Genomic DNA, 15,096 nt, shown 5'->3' on the forward strand with positions numbered 1-15,096 from the left:
CCCACCTCCTCCCTCCTCCTCTTCTTCCCGACCCTCCTCGAGAGCCCGCCTTCCTTTTCTGGCCCCTCCCCGAGGGCCACCTCCTCTTCCGGTCTCCGCCCCCCAAGACCCGCCCCACTTCCGGTCCCTTCCCCCGAGAGCCCGCCCCTTCTTCCGGTCCTTCCCCTCCAAGGGCCAGCCCCCTCTTCCGCTGTCTCTGCCGAGAACCCCTCCCTTCCCGTCCCTAACTGAGGCTCCACCCCTTCCTCCGTGCCGTCCCCCGCCTGCCCCATTGGTGGACGATGCAAGCCGTCCCTCGAGTTGCGGAGAGAAGTGCTCCGGGTTGCCTGTCCCCGGAAGTGATGCTCGAAAGGCCCTCCCTCGAGGAAGTGACGGCGGGAGTGCCCTTGGCTGGCGGGGCGGGCCTTGCCGTGCATCCCTCCGCTCGCGCTGCAGGGAGGTAGGAGGCTCGTGGGGGTGGCTCTAGGTGGTGTCGCGCGGAGACACGCTCCGGGTCTGTTCCTGCGTTTGGCCGGCGGCCGGCCGGGCGGAGACCTCGGGCTGGGTGGGGGAACCTGTCCTCCGGAGACCCAGTCCCCGGTCTCTCACGCATGTCCCTTCTTTTTTAGTACCCCCACACGCTCCGGGTCCTGAACCTCTTAGTTCCCCCCCTTGAATTGTTGCGATTCCTCTTTCTTGATCCTTTGATAACTCCCTTTTTCCTTGATTTCCCGTTAAAGCACCCATTAAAAAGAGTAATAAAGAATTTACAGACGGCCTTGGGTTCCAGTGTTGACTCTCATTTAATAGGTTACTTTGGGCGTGTCACAATTACCTAAGCCTCGGACTCCCTAGCTGATATGAGCAGTGCTGTAGAAACTTCGTTCTGGGTGATCTGGGAGAACTGTAATGTGTGTAAGGCACCTGGCCCTTAGCAGGTGCTCCATGAGAACAGTAGGTTCCTGCCTCCCTTCTGTTGCAATCTGGGGTATCCTGATTTCCCTTTTGTCATCAGTCCAGTTTTTCAGTCGTGGCATGTGACTCTGCTTTTTGATTCTCATTTCTCACCCTTCACTGACCTCTATTCTAGAAATCTTTTTCTTTCTTAAGTTTGTTTATTTTGAGAGAGAGAGCATGGGGGAGGGGCAGGGAGACAGCACCCCTCGCAGGCTCGGCCCTGTCAGCCTGGAGCCTGTCAGAGCTTGAACCCATGAACCGTGAGATCATGACCTGAGTGGAAACCAAGCATTGGTCACTTAAACACTGAGCCACCCAGGCGCCCGCTATTCTAGAAATCTTACATATTAGTTCCGGGCATTCTTCTTCAGTCCCAGAATTTTGAGCCCCCCCCCCCCCCAGATCTCCCCAAATACCTTTCTTTTCCTGAGGTGCTGACGTCTTGAACTGTTCTGCCTCTTTCCCTCACAGATGGCTCAGCGATTTCTCCTGAGGAGGTTCCTGGCCTCTGTCATCTCCAGGAAACCACCCCAGGGTCGGTGGGCACCCCTCACCTCCAGGGCCCTGCAGTGCAGTCCTGGTGACACCCGGACAGGAACACCCAACCAGGCCCGGTCAATATACACCACCAGAGTCTGCACAACGACCTTTAATATCCAGGATGGACCTGACTTTCAAGACCGAGTTGTCAACAGTGAAACACCAGTGGTTGTGGATTTTCATGCACAGTGAGTCCCCGGGGGGGGGGGTCAACAGAAGACGGGTGGTGCTGGGCCCGGTGTTGACCGAGTACCTGCCACGTCTCGGTACCACGTGTGAAGCCTCTCAGATGTAGTCTCGTTATAAGGACTGGGAAGATCCAGGCCTTGCTGAGATCGAGTGCCTTCTGGTAAGACACAGGCTAGTAAAACGCTCTTCGAAGCCCCCTGTCGTTAGTGCTGAGAAACACGTTCTGTATCTCACTGCTCCGGTGGCTCAGCGTCCCCTTCAGCTCGGACCAAAGCAAGAAAAACAGGACTATCACATCCTCTGGCTCGTGGTGTATTCCATCCCCTGGCCCTGCAGACAAGTTGATTTTGGAACGTCTTCCCACCAAACCTGGGAAGGGCTGGCACAAAGTTATCAGCGTCACCACAGTGAGATCCAAGCGGGCAGGGGATTGGCAGGGTTTTCTTTTCCGTGCTCTGCAAGTGGACCTTAGGGATTCTGACATCCTGCCTCTAGCCTCCTAATCATTAGCTTGGCCTTCTTCACTTCCAGGCTCCGGGTCCTGACCGGCCGCCAGGCTGCCAGAGAACTGGACAGACCTGGCCTAGCCTGGGTTCGAAGTTGGCAGGCCTTCCGGGCAGATGTCTGACAAGAGTGTTGTGCTTTCTTTCCCACTCTGTCTGACTCACCACAGGGCCTTGGGCAGGCCGTGCAACCTCGTGGGGCCTCCCCTTGTTCACTTACAACAGGAGATAAGGTCTTACAGACTGGGTTTTTAGGTGTCGTGAGTTCCTTAACTGAAATCTCTGAACGGAAAGGGTTTTCAAGGCTGAGAGTAAAATAGGGGTCACCGGCCAGGAGTTCGTGGAAGGCAGAGCTTTCTACCTCCCTGGTTTCGCAAGCCGTCCAGAGAGAGCACTTCCAAAGTAAATGGTTGATGCGCTGATGCGTCGTTTCCTCCGACGAGGAAGTAAGACGTGAGTTTGTTCATTCAGTGCCAGGCACTGTCCCTCGTGACCTGGAGACGCCAGCCCGTCCCCGAAGAGCTCTCCGCCCGGAGGGGAACAGCTGTGATGGGCGCGGTGCTAGCTGTCACCGCGGGGCCTGAGGCCGTCGCCGCGGGGCCTGCGGGATCACAGAATAACCAGGGCTGAAAGGAGACTTTTGAGACCTAACCTCAGGTTGCAGATGCGGTGTGCCATCCACCAGCCCCGGGACCGGGCACAGGTTCCTGACCTCGTAAGCTCCCCAGTGTCTTAGGAAGGTGTTTTCTTTTCCTTTGTGGGGTTGAGGGTCCTGGGCAGTAAAAGCTGAAAAGGTCCTGGCGCAGCGACTCGCCGGTTTTAGGTGCTCCCCCAGCCATTGGTCCATCCTCCCTGTAGCTGTGGGTCCGTGAAGTATCCAGAGTTACCCTGTGGCTGATAGCGCGTGTTTATGCACCATCGTCTTCGTGGATTTCTCCTCGCTGCTTGGAGAGGCACGATCTTCTTTCTCAAAAGAGGAAACCGAGGCCCCGGAACAGTCAACTGATAGGCGAGGAGTCTTTGAGCCCAAACCGTTTAACTTCGCATCTGGTATTTTTCTGTATGGCAGTGCATTTCTCTTACATCCATTGAAATAACCTTTATAAAAGCCTCCCGACAAAGACCATGTTCTAGAAGCCTGGGACCCCTGGACATCCCCCAGCCGCAGAGTTCTGGCTTTATCATTAGGCGTGTCGCCATCACAGGTTAATATTCAAACATGTAAACAGAGCTAATAAGGGCAAAAGGCCCCTCAGAAAGATGTGGGTCAAGGGAAGTTTTTCGGGAGACAGTAAATCGATGGCTGAGAGCTCTTGTGACCGGATGCCTCCTTTCTCCCCCTCTGAGGTGGTGTGGCCCGTGCAAGATCCTGGGGCCGAGGCTAGAGAAGGTGGTGGCCAAACAGCATGGAAAAGTGGTGATGGCCAAAGTGGATATTGACGACCACACAGACCTCGCCCTAGAATATGAGGTATGAATCGGCGGGGGGTTCCCACGGTGCCACTGGTGTGGGGGGCGTTGGGCCGCACGATAGCAGGTGCGAGACACATCTTAGGGGCCACCAGGCAGCCAGGAAGAGGTGTCTCGGGTTTTTCTAGAGCTCTTGGGAGTTCAGAGCACTTTGCACATGGGACTCTCTTGGCCCTCTGAGCCGCTTGTCTGTCTTGCTCACTTGTAGGACATGGAGCGTGTGGTCCAAAGCGCCAGGTTCTTGTCTGAGTGTCAGGGCACTGATGAACTCCGCGCATGTACTCAGCCACCCACATTTGGTCGGCAGTCACTTGGGAGCCCCACAGCGAGCCGGGCATCCGTGACTCTGGCACAAAGAAGGTGATCACCTTGTGTCCGGCACCCCTAGTTTAGGGGGAGAGCCATGGGTAGATGGTTTCAGCACACGGTGGTAGTGCTGACCGCATTGCTGCGCACAGGAAGAAGGGACTGATAGGTGGGGGAGGGGGAGGGAGTGCTCCCCTTTCGGGGGACCTCTGAGTGGGGCCATGAAGGAGGCACAGAGAAGAAAGGCCAAGAGCACAGCACACCCCAAGTCAGGGTAGTCTAATGCCTTTGGTTAGTCTGTGTGTGCATTTATCAGATGTGCGTTCAGAGTGTCTTAAATGCCAGGTGCTGTTACTTGGTTGTTGATAATGGCAGTGAACAAAGTTGGTACTCTTTTCCTCTAAAGGACCAGGTGGAACGTACTTGAAGCTTTTTCAGGGCACTGGTCTCTATTGCAAAAACTCAACTGCCATCTAAAGCGGCCAGGAACAGTATATAAACAAATGGGCATAGTTGTTTGCCAGTAAAACTTTATTTACACAAACAGGCAGCAGGCCGGGTCTGTCCCATGGGATCCCTGCTTTAAGTAATAAGTGCTGTGGAAATAAATCAGGAAGAGGAGATGGTGCTGGGGAGGGTTTCTTTTTTTTTCCTTTTTTTTTTTTTTTTTTTTTTTTTTTTTTTTTTAATGTTTATTCATTTTAGAGAGAGAGGCAGAGCAAGAGTTAGGGAGGGGCAGATAGAGGGGGGAGACCCAAAATCCAAAGCAGACTCCTGACTCTAAGCTGTCAGCACAGAGCCCGACGCAGGGCTCGACCCACAAGCCATGAGATCATGACCTCAGCTAAAGTCACACACTAAACCGACTAAGCCACCCAGGTGCCCCATAGGAGGGTTTCATTTTTAAAAGGGTTAGGGGGCACCTGGCTGGCTCAGTAGAATATGCAACCTTTGATCTTAGGGTTGTGAGTTCAAGCCTCATGTTGGGTTAGGATCTTACTTTTTAAAAAATAAATAATAATGAATAAGTAAATAAAAAATAAAATGGTAGGTTAGGGAAGGCCTCTCTGAGAAGCTGACATCTGAGCAAAGACCTGGAGAGAGGAAGGAAATGGAACAGCTCTTTGGAGGAGTAATCTAGACAGAGCAGACATCAAGTGCAAAGGCCCTGAGGTCAGGGTGAGCACAGGCTGCTCGCAGACTAGCAGGGCCTGTGTGCCTGGAGCAGGAAATGCATGGGGTGTGGGGGCCTCAGAGACGACAACAGCTGGAGAAAGGGGAGAGCTGCTTTGTGGCTGGTTGGACAGCATGGAGAACCAAGCAGAGTGAGAGCACGGGCCACTGGGGGCGGTGACTGTGGTCAGATGGAAGGGGTGCTGAGGAGCCTGTTACCACAGAGCCAAGGTTACACTTGGTGGCCTGTGGCCAAAGCTGGCGCTCCAGCACATTTGATCTGACCCTCGGGTTGGTTGGTTGGTTGGTTTTAAATACTGAACTAGATGCTGGTACCTGAAACAAGATTTCCCGTGAAAATCAGATTTCTGGTTCTCTTGACGTGCTCAGATGTGGTCAGAGAACCCTCATCCCATCCCTCCTCCATCCGTCCCTTCCCTTCTCCCTGAAAGAGGGGGTAAGTCCAGGCTCAGCTAGAGTAGAGATGCAGCCAGTCCCCAGGGGGACAGGGATGAGAGTAGGCGGGCCGCTGGGGTGCCCTGGGGTGGGAGTGATCACCTGCCAGGAGACCAGGCTGCCCCAGCCAGAGGCACAGGAAACAGATGCCGGGCAGGCCAAGCCCCCAGTGAGCACTGCAGATGAGTGAGGGGGTGTTACCCAAGTGAGACTGTGGCACTGGGTGACCGAGGGCCACTGACAAGGGCCAGAGCAGGGGAGGGGGGTGAGTTATTCTTGTGTTCTGTTTTGTCTTTCTTTTTTTAAAGTAAGCGATATCCCCATTGTGGGGCCCGAACTCACAACCCTAAGATCAAGAGTAGCGTGCTCTACGGACTGAGCCAGCCACGCACCCCAAGCTGCTGTTTTTTTAAAACTCTCTCACTGGTCCTTCAGTCAAGAGTCAAGGGGGTCCTTCCTGGCCAGCTCGATGCCCCTACCTTCCTCCTTGTCCATCCCTCCCCTGAGGCCCGCAGCAGCTGTGGGCTGGGGCTCCCAGGGCCTTCCCAGGGTCAAGGGCAGGCATAAGGTGTCATCGGCTAACTCCTGCCACCAGGCCAGTCGCCTCGGCCACTGGAACTTTCAGACACACCTGAGCACCAGCCACGTTCCAGGAACTGTGCTTAACTGGTGCAGATGTGAAGACGAATAACCCAGTTCCTGCCAACCGTGTGCCGCCCATCTCCCCCCCCCCCCCTGCCCCGGGGGGTGAGGTTCCTGAGACCGCCCGCACCTGCATTCCAGGTGGCGGTGCAGGGCGGGGCCCCAAGGTCCTGATTGTGCATTGGAAGTGGGTCTTGTAGGGTCTTCTAGCTCCTCCCCCATCCGCAGTCCAGATAGCATGGGTCACATCACCAGGTCCCAGCAGGATGGATGGCACTGTGGGGCTGAGGAAGCTCCAGCGGGGACTTTCCTCCCCCCCCCCCCCCCCCCCCCCCCCCCCCCCCCCCCCCCCCCCCCCCCCCCCCCCCCCCCCCCCCCCCCCCCCCCCCCCCCCGTCCCTTCCTTCCTTCCCTCACACCTGTTCTCCGGGACGAGAGCCAGAGGAGGCAGACATTCCGGCTGAGAGATCCGTGGCGCCTCCTGGGACAGCTTCCTCCTCTCCCGCGTGTTGGATGGACGTGAGATAGAAACCGCTTTGACCTGTGTTCGGGGAGGGGCGCCCGGCTGGCTCAGTCCATGGGGAATGCGGCTCTTCATCTCCGGGTCCTGAGTTCAAGCTCCACGTTGGGCATGGAGCCTACTTTAAAAAGGGGGAAAAGGGGCGCCTGGGTGGCTTAGTCGGTTAAGCGTCTGACTTTCGCTTAGGTCATGATCTCGCGGTTCGTGGGTTCGAGCCCCGCGTCGGGCTCTGTGCTGACTGCCAGCTCAGAGCCTGGAGCCTGTTTCAGTCTGTGACTCCCTCTCTCTCTGACCCTCCCCTGCTCATACTTTCTCTCTGTCTCTCTCTCTCTCCTAGAAATAAATAAAACATTAAAAAATTTAAAAAAATAAATAAATAAATAAATAAATAAAAAGGGGGAAAAATTGTTTTCAGGGAATTTGGTGCCTCTCTCCAGCCTTTCCTGAACCTTCCCTGGTGCCCAGCACACACCCTCAGGGCAGGTCTCCTCCGTCTCGCACCACACTTCTCCTCCGGGCAGCTGGCCACCCTGGAGTCCCACTGTCTCCCAAAGGACGGGGAAGGGAGAGGCTCAGGGCTTTGGTAGTTTTGGGGTGCCCTGGCCGCCGCCCAATCATGCACCACCCTGGCTTGGCCACACGGAAAGCTCTCTGCTCGCCGTCTCCTTGTCCCCGCTGAATGGCCAGGCATTCCGTGACCATAAAGACCTTGCCAGCCACTGGGGGCAAAGAGTGGCCCGAGCCGTGGACCCTCGAAGCTTTATGCGTTCCTCTGACTTCACACTTGGAGCTGTTATTCTTTTATTTTCTCCCCTTGCGGACAAGGCCCTTTTAAAAAGCAGTAGAAAAACAGCCAAGTAATTAATAAGGGGAAAAGTCCCCTGTCATCTTACTGTCCCAGATACAACCCCGTCACCATTTTGGGTAACTCGTGTAAGGGTTTATTTGAATTGTCTTCTTTTTAATGTTTCTCCTAACCCCGTAGACAGCTCCCGGAGTATTAATACTTAATATTATTATGAACATCTAGCTGGGAGCGATTGTCACCGTGCCTCCCCGCTGTGCACGCACTCTAAATCAGGGCTTCGCAAACACAAAGATGACCTGGGATATCGCTTAAAAGCAGATTATGATTCGGTAGGTCTAAGAAGAGCCCAAGATTCTGCTTTTCGGACCAGCTTCTAGGTGACCACTGCCAGCAGCCTGGCACCAAACATTGAGAAGCAGAAATTCCGGAGCCCGGTGCTGACCTGGTGGCGTGCGAGGGTGCCCACCTGACGCTGGGTTTTGACAAATGTCCAGCAACACGCGCCCGCCATTACAGTTGCGTACAGAGTAGTTGCACTGCCTCCCAGATCCCCAAGGGCTCCACCTTTTCATTTTCTTCCTTCCTCCCCTCGAGCCCCTGACACCCCCTGATCTTTGTACTGTCTTCATAGTCTTGCCTTTTCCAGAATGTCAGAGTTGGATGAGTTTTTCCATCATGGTTTTGTCCAAGAATCCTCTTGTGTCCAAAGGCTTCTCATTTGAAGCATGGAGTCCTAACGCCCCCTGCCTGTTCGCCCTCTCCCTGCTGGGACTCTGTCGCTCTTAGGCCGAGGCGTGGCACGGCCCAATGTCACAGCAAAGCCACACAGGTCTCGCGACAGATCCCAGCTCCAGCACTTCCTCATCCAGCATCTGTGCCTCTGTCTTCAGCTCTTTGTTTTTTTTTTTTTTTTTTTTAAATATTTTTATTTATTTCTAGGAGAGAGAGAGAGAGACAGCGTGAGCAGGGGAGGGTCAGAGAGAGAGGGAGTCACAGACTGAAACAGGCTCCAGGCTCTGAGCTGGCAGTCAGCACAGAGCCCGACGCGGGGCTCGAACCCACGAACTGCGAGATCATGACCTGAGCGAAAGTCGGACGTTTAACCGACTAAGCCACCCAGGCGCCCCATGTCTTCAGCTCTTTGAAGCGACCCCCGCCTCGAGGCAAGCATTTATGAGGTTGCGAATGCAAGTGGTGGGTGTCGTTCCTGACCCTTAAAGGAGCCCCCCGTATGTAGCAGCCTTGGTGACCGTGATCTTTTCCTTTGCATTAGTTCTGCCGTTAGCCGAGGAGGACGCCGCCCACCTACAGTGACCTGTAGCGTTGTGTCTGTCCCTTGGTAGGTCCTCCCAGATGGAGGAAGTTGGTGGGGGGAGACTGAGCAGGACAGCAAGCTCAGTGGCAGAGTGCGAGCCACTGAGCTGCAGGATCATAGGGACAGACCGCACGCACGCACGCATGCAAGCTCTTGAGCTGCAGGATCATAGGGGCAGACCACATACACACACACACACACACACACAGAGCTGCAGGATCATAGGGAGGGACACACACACCCACACACACAAGCACGCACACGCAAGCCGCTGAGCTACAGGATCATAGGGACAGACCACATACACACACACACACACACACACACCATGCTGAATTCTTGGGGCATCGGGTCCAGCCTGGGAGGCTCCCAGGGGTGTCACAGAGCAGGGGGAGGAGCAGCGCCTGTTCCTCTCTCTTCCCCCCACCCCCGCCCGGTCAGGCCTCAGAGCTGCCAGAGGTGAGCGGGAGGCAGCGCCCTCGCTCCCTCCACCAAGGCCCCTCTTCCACGCGGATCACGTTCCCCAGGCGCATGCCCAGGACCCGTGCGCTTCCATTTAAGGCTGTGTTTATAAGCACCAGCCCCTCCTGGTGTGCGAGCCAAACTCCGGAGCAGCAAAGCTGCATCCTCCTCCACGGGGGCAGGAAGTCCAGCCACCCCCCAGGTCCTCCAGCCGGGCCGGGACCGGCTGCCGCGTGCGCACATGCGATTCAGGCTCACGCTTTGCAAACACACCCCCATCAGTTGGGACCAGACCTTGGAATGTCTGCGGGAGTCCTGACTGCGGCATGGCTGGGGGTGTGCACGCATGCATGGGAACTCACGGGCGTGATCGTGGTGGGACTCGTGGGGTTCCGGAAGAACGAGTCCACTTGGGGCCACCTCAGGGGGCACCATCCCAACAGGACACATAAAAGCAGTTAGACCACCTCTCGTACAATGACACGCAGCTTTTTATTTACTTATTTATTTAGAGAGCAGGAGACAGAATCCCAAGCAGGCTCTGAGCTGCCAGCACAGAGCCGGATGTGAGGCTTGAACTCACAGACTGAGAGATCATGACAGGAGCCAAAGCCGGGAGGCAGATGATTAATGCACTGAGCCACCCAGCTGCCCCTGACATACAGCTTTTATGTCAGTTAAAGAAACAGAAGCAAAGGGGACACGGTTAGTGCTGGAGCTTGGTGCTTCTGGAGTGGCTGGATTTGAGGCACCCTAGCTGCTCTCACAGGCCACTAGAGGGCGCCTAAGAATGTAGCTCCGGGGGTGTCTGGCCGGCTCTGTCAGTGGTGTGTGACTTTTGATCTCTGAGGTTGTAAGTTCAAGCCCCCACATTGGGTGTAGAGAGTACTTAAAAAACATAAAATCCTGGGGCGCCTGGGTGGCTCAGTCATTGAGCATCCCAACTTCAGCTCAGGTCATGATCTAGCGGTTTGTGGATTTGAGCTCCACATCAGGCTCTCTTCTCTCAGCACGGAGCCCGCTTCGGGTCCTCTGTCCCCACCTCTCTCTGTCCCTCCCCTGCTCACCCTCTTTCAAAAATAAGCAGACATTTGGAGATACGTATTTTAAGTTAAATTAAAAGTAAAATCTTTTGGGGCACCTGGGTGGCTCAGTCGGTTAAGCGTCTGACTCTTGATCTCAGCTCAGGTGTTGATCTCAGCGTCGTGAGTTCAGGCCCTGCGTTGGGCTCCAGTCGGGGATGGAGCCTATGTGTTACCTGCGTGGCACGCATCCCCAAATGACTGGGGTGCAGTCCAGCCGGAGCAAGTTTCTCTGGGCGCTGCCTGTGCCTGTGCCTGGAGACAGAACGAGCCGCATGCCGGACACACGCGCGCCATGCCACCTCCCATGCCACGGTCGTAAACAGCAGCCGACGGGCCGTGGCACACATGGGGTCTGAGGGGCGTATCAGCTGCTGCCGCATCAGCCCCAGGACAGTGCTCGGAAGGGCCTGGAGGGACTCACAGGGGCCAGGACTGCCACGTTTGTCCACCTGGAGCCCCTGAGCGGAGGCCAGGGCCTGCCACACCGTCGGGAGCGAGCGGCGGCAGCGCCCGCGGTGTGAGGCCGGGCCCATGTGGCCTCCCGTTCCCTGCGCGGCATCACGGTTCTACCCGCGAAGCCTGGTTTCCCGAGGCGGCTCGTGAGCAACGGTCAGGACGCCCCAGAACCCTGAGGACGGGGGTGCTTGTGGGAATTGCTGTCGTCACCTTGTAGTTACACGTGTGCGCAGCGTCTGTTTATCTTGTTCTGTTTATCCATTTTTAAAAAATGTCTGCAAAGGTCAGGCTGCAGAAAATGCTAGAAGCCAGAGTGTGCAGCGGTTCTCATTTACATGCCGTGTAATGCGCACCAGTCCCCTGAGGGAACTTGGGAAAACGCTGCGCAGGCCAAGAATGTTGCCTCCAAACCCCCAACAAGTAAACATCAGGCGGTGCGTAGCCGAGCCCCTCCCCCCGCACTGTCCAGGATGAGTCGGTGAAATGTCGGGACCCTGCTAACCGTCCACGGCAGCCAGGTAGCATGGCTCATGCGGTAGACTTGTCTGCCATGCTGTCTGTAGCCACCATTTGCTGAGCGCCACTGCATACCCGGCCCCTGCCAGGTGCAGGGCGCTGTGTGAAGACATCGCATCATCTCATGCAGCCCCCAGACCTAGTCTGAATGCTCTCGGTGGCTCCGTTCTGGAACACAGACAGGGCGACAAGTGGCTTGCCCAGAGTGGCTGAATGTCGGGCCGGCCGCACCCAGGGCCCAAGCTCCTAACCGCTCAGCTTTGTATCAGGAGCCTTAATCTCTGTCCCGAACCTTCCAGGGAGATCCCGTCATGCCCGGTTTACAGAAGAGGGCACTGGGGCTGTGAAGGTGGTGTGGCCTTCTAGTGAGTGGCACAGCCAGGCCTCGGGCTCCCACACCTCGGGGGACTCTCCCCCTTGGGGAGCCTCTCCCCGCCCCCAGCCCCGGCCTGCAGCTGCACGGGTTATTTTCATCTCTCCCATCATTGCAGCCAAACCACTGGGCCAGTGAGTCAGCCGTGCGGTTGGGGGAGGAAGGGGACCGCTGGGAGCCCGCAGTGGAAAAGTCTCCCGGCCAGTGGACCTCCAGGCCCCGCAGGACCCCTGCACTGAGAGGAGGGGCCCCGCCCGCAGCCTGGGCAGGCCCCGCCCTGCGTGAGCCGCCGGCACTTCCCACAAAGGCTGCCGAGTGGCAGCGGAGAGGGGTTCACCGCCCTTTGTCTCCTCCACCCAGGTGTCCGCTGTGCCCACCGTGCTGGCCATCAAGAACGGGGATGTGGTGGACAAGTTCGTGGGCATCAAGGACGAGGACCAGCTGGAGGCCTTCCTGAAGAAGCTGATTGGCTGACAAGCAGGGAAGAGTCCTGGCTGCCCTCGGCCACCCGGGCCCCCGCTAGAGCTCCGACCTTCTATGTTGGCCCTTCCCGCCTCCTCCCTTCTGTCCGGCCCCCATGGACCCCTGCTTGGGAGACCAGGCCCCCAAACCTGGGAGCCTCCAGCTTCCGGGCCGGCTGACTGCCACTGACCCGGGGACAGCCGTCTTCCCACCCGCTGTCTTTCGTCTGCCCCCACCAGGGCTCGCCTGGGTCGCCCCAGGATGCTGGCAAGCGCCCCAGGCCGGCCAGCCCGCGGGGCCGGGGGGGGGCAGCAGCAGCGTCTCCCTGGCCCTGTCCGGTCTGCACCCCGGTGCCTAGCCCGTCTGCCTCCTGCAGTTTTTCTCTCCTGCTGCTATTCTGTGAAAAAGAAGGAAGAAAACAGAAATCCAAACAAGTGAGGGTAATATATAATTCTCTCATTTTTTGTAGGTCTGTAATAAAGAACTTTATGTGATCCCTTCTACCTCCTGCCGTGAAGAACGGACCCTGGGCCCCACACGAAATTACCCTGTAGCCTCCAACCCCCCCCCCCCCCCCAAAGAGCCACCTTCCTGCCTTCCCAGGCATGAGGGCAGAGAACACGCACTGGGGGTGGGGGCGGGGGGGGAGGCAGTCAGGCCGCTGCCTCCGGGAAGCCTCACTGTGAACAGACGGGACCAATAAAGCCAGGGTTTGCTCTGACGACAGCTTCTGTTCTGTCTGGGCTCCGGGAGCACCCGTGTCCCCTTCCCAGGTGGGGCTCCCGTCCCTGCTTCCTCCGACCCTCCAGCACCCTCCTGCCCTTGGCCAGCCTCCCCTGTTGCTAGTAGTGCTGTCAGTCGTGGCCACTGTCGCGGGGCCGCCTTCGCACACAAGGCGAGAGGGCGCTTTCTGTCCCTGTTGCGCAGAGAAGGACACAGGCTCGTGGGGTGCGGAGCCCGGGTTCGTATCCAGACACGGTTGCCTCTCAAGCCTGGGCTCCTACACCCGATCCCCTTGATGCTTCTAGGGCTTTCCTTCTCTGCCAGCCCGCACGTGGCCACGCTCACAGAAAGCCTGGCCCTGTGAGGACGCTGGGCTGACTGTCCCAGTGTGTGTGTGTGCGCGCGCACGCGCTCGCCGCAGGAACACCCCAGCCCCTCCCCGGCTCCACCCATTCTCATCACCCATTCTCATCCCTGGCCCCCCCTCCCCCCCGCCGTTGCCCATGGAGGAAGGTGCCAGCCAAGAATGCCTGCCCTCCATCTCCCTCCTGGGCCCAAACAGCTCAGTTGCCCAGCCCAGGTGCCAGCGTCCCAGGACCAGGGGTGCCCCACACCCTCGCCCTCGGCCCTGGGTGCCGCGGCCACTCCTGTGTGCCTCGTCCTTGATGGCTCTCGTGTTTCTCATAAACCGAGTGAGGCGCTCCAGGGCTTTGAAGCCCGGGGAAGCCTGCGGGGGCTCATGCAGGAGAGCCGGGCGGCCCCTGAGGGACCACAGACCCAGGACCTGTCACCAGCAGGCGGGGCCCAGGTAAACCAGCAGCTGGTGTTAGCGGAGGGAGGCCAGGGGCTAGGGGAAGATGGGCAAGAGCGGCCAGTGCTGGAGGGCGCTCACGGGGCGCTGGGCCTCGCTCTGGGCCCCGACGCCACATCCAAGTCCCCTTCTCCACGTGGGACCTGCTCAGAGGTTGAGGACCTTGTCCAAGATTACGAAACCCACAGGCCCCTGGACCAGGGTTCGAGGCTGAGCAGGCTGTACCTGCACCTCTGCTGTCATACTCCAGAATGGAGTGTCTGACCTCAGTCACGCAGCCAGCAGGACGAACGGGCCAAGCGGCGGCTCACTTTACAGAAGAGGTGCTGATGCAGACATTGAGTAACTTGCACAGACGCCCAGCGAAGGTGGGGGGGGGGTGCCGAGTTCAGGGTCGGGGCGCTGTGGCTCCTGAGCCCAGGCCCCTCCCAGCGAGCCCAGCTGCCACTCCTTAAAAGGTGCCCTCTGCCAACCGCCTTCTACACACGTTACCTCACTCCATTCCTCTCTCGTGAGGCAGGCATTGTTCCCAAATTGCAAGTGAAAAAACCAGTTCGGAGAAATTGACTTACCCAAGGTCATATCTGAAAAGGGATGATGCCAGATGTGAGCCCCAGGTGGGGTCTGGCCTCTACCACCCCCCCAGCAGGTGTGAAGGGTTGGCGAAGGCCTCAGGGCCGGGGGGTGGGGGGTGGGGAGTGGCGAGGCCTCTGCGCTACCTCGAACTCCCTCTCCTTAAAAGGTGCACAGCAGCGGGAGGTAAGCCGGTGGCCCCGGCCCTCCCGGGCTGGCAGACTCGGCCTGCACAGCTATTCAGGGCATGAGTCACTGCCTGTGAGCACAGAACCCTCCGGGTGAGCCCATTTGACTCATTCCACGGCGCTGACCTCACCGAGACGCTGCTGGCTCCGCAATGTGGCTCCACTCTTGCCCTCTGGGTGCCTCATCGGGCCCCTGGGCTCCTGGGATTGGCGACGCAGCAGGTGGTCCTGCTGCGGGGCAGGGGGGCCGGGCACCCGCCCCTCAGAAGCACATACACCCTCTAGGAAGAGGGGGCACAGCCATGTGCACTTGGTCCCCAAGACATCCCAGGGGTGGCGTCTATACATGCATTCTCTCGATGCCTGAAGACAGAATTCAGGGATGGAAGCTCATTTGCTGCGCTGTACATGTGTTCTCTGCTATGATCCCCTCTGCTCCCTGCCAGGCAGGAGTTCTCCCCATTTCTCAGAGGAGGAGACTGAGACCAGAGTGGCATTCGTGGAATGGCTGAGCAAGCAGGATTGCACGCCATCAGAGAGCACCCGCAGCATTTGGATGGGGAAGGAGACCCACCGTGCCCTCGAGAAGC

The 15,096-nt window shown here is 57.8% G+C and overlaps 1 protein-coding gene across 1 annotated transcript; it reads left to right on the forward strand.

Moving 5' to 3' along the window:
* Positions 1-353: 353 nt before the first annotated feature.
* TXN2 (thioredoxin 2) lies at positions 354-12,932 on the forward strand. The gene is made up of 5 exons (XM_039246183.1): positions 354-439; positions 1,408-1,664; positions 3,516-3,639; positions 12,110-12,230; positions 12,681-12,932. The coding sequence occupies exons 2-4, from the start codon at positions 1,408-1,410 to the stop codon at positions 12,221-12,223; spliced, it is 495 nt and encodes a 164-aa protein (XP_039102114.1). The 5' UTR covers positions 354-439; the 3' UTR covers positions 12,224-12,230; positions 12,681-12,932.
* The last annotated feature ends 2,164 nt before the right edge of the window (positions 12,933-15,096 follow it).

Source organism: Hyaena hyaena, unplaced genomic scaffold (genome assembly GCF_003009895.1).
Source record: "Hyaena hyaena isolate Hyena2069 unplaced genomic scaffold, ASM300989v1 scaffold_280, whole genome shotgun sequence".
In the NCBI taxonomy this organism is placed as follows: Eukaryota; Metazoa; Chordata; class Mammalia; order Carnivora; family Hyaenidae; genus Hyaena; species Hyaena hyaena.

Coding starts and splice junctions, on each gene's coding strand:
- TXN2 (XM_039246183.1), top strand. CDS start 1,408: ATGGCTCAGCGATTTCTCCTGAGGAGGTTCCTGGCCTCTGTCATCTCC. Junction 1,665..3,515: donor GTTGTGGATTTTCATGCACA/GTGAGTCCCCGG, acceptor TCCCCCTCTGAG/GTGGTGTGGCCCGTGCAAGA. Junction 3,640..12,109: donor ACCTCGCCCTAGAATATGAG/GTATGAATCGGC, acceptor TCCTCCACCCAG/GTGTCCGCTGTGCCCACCGT.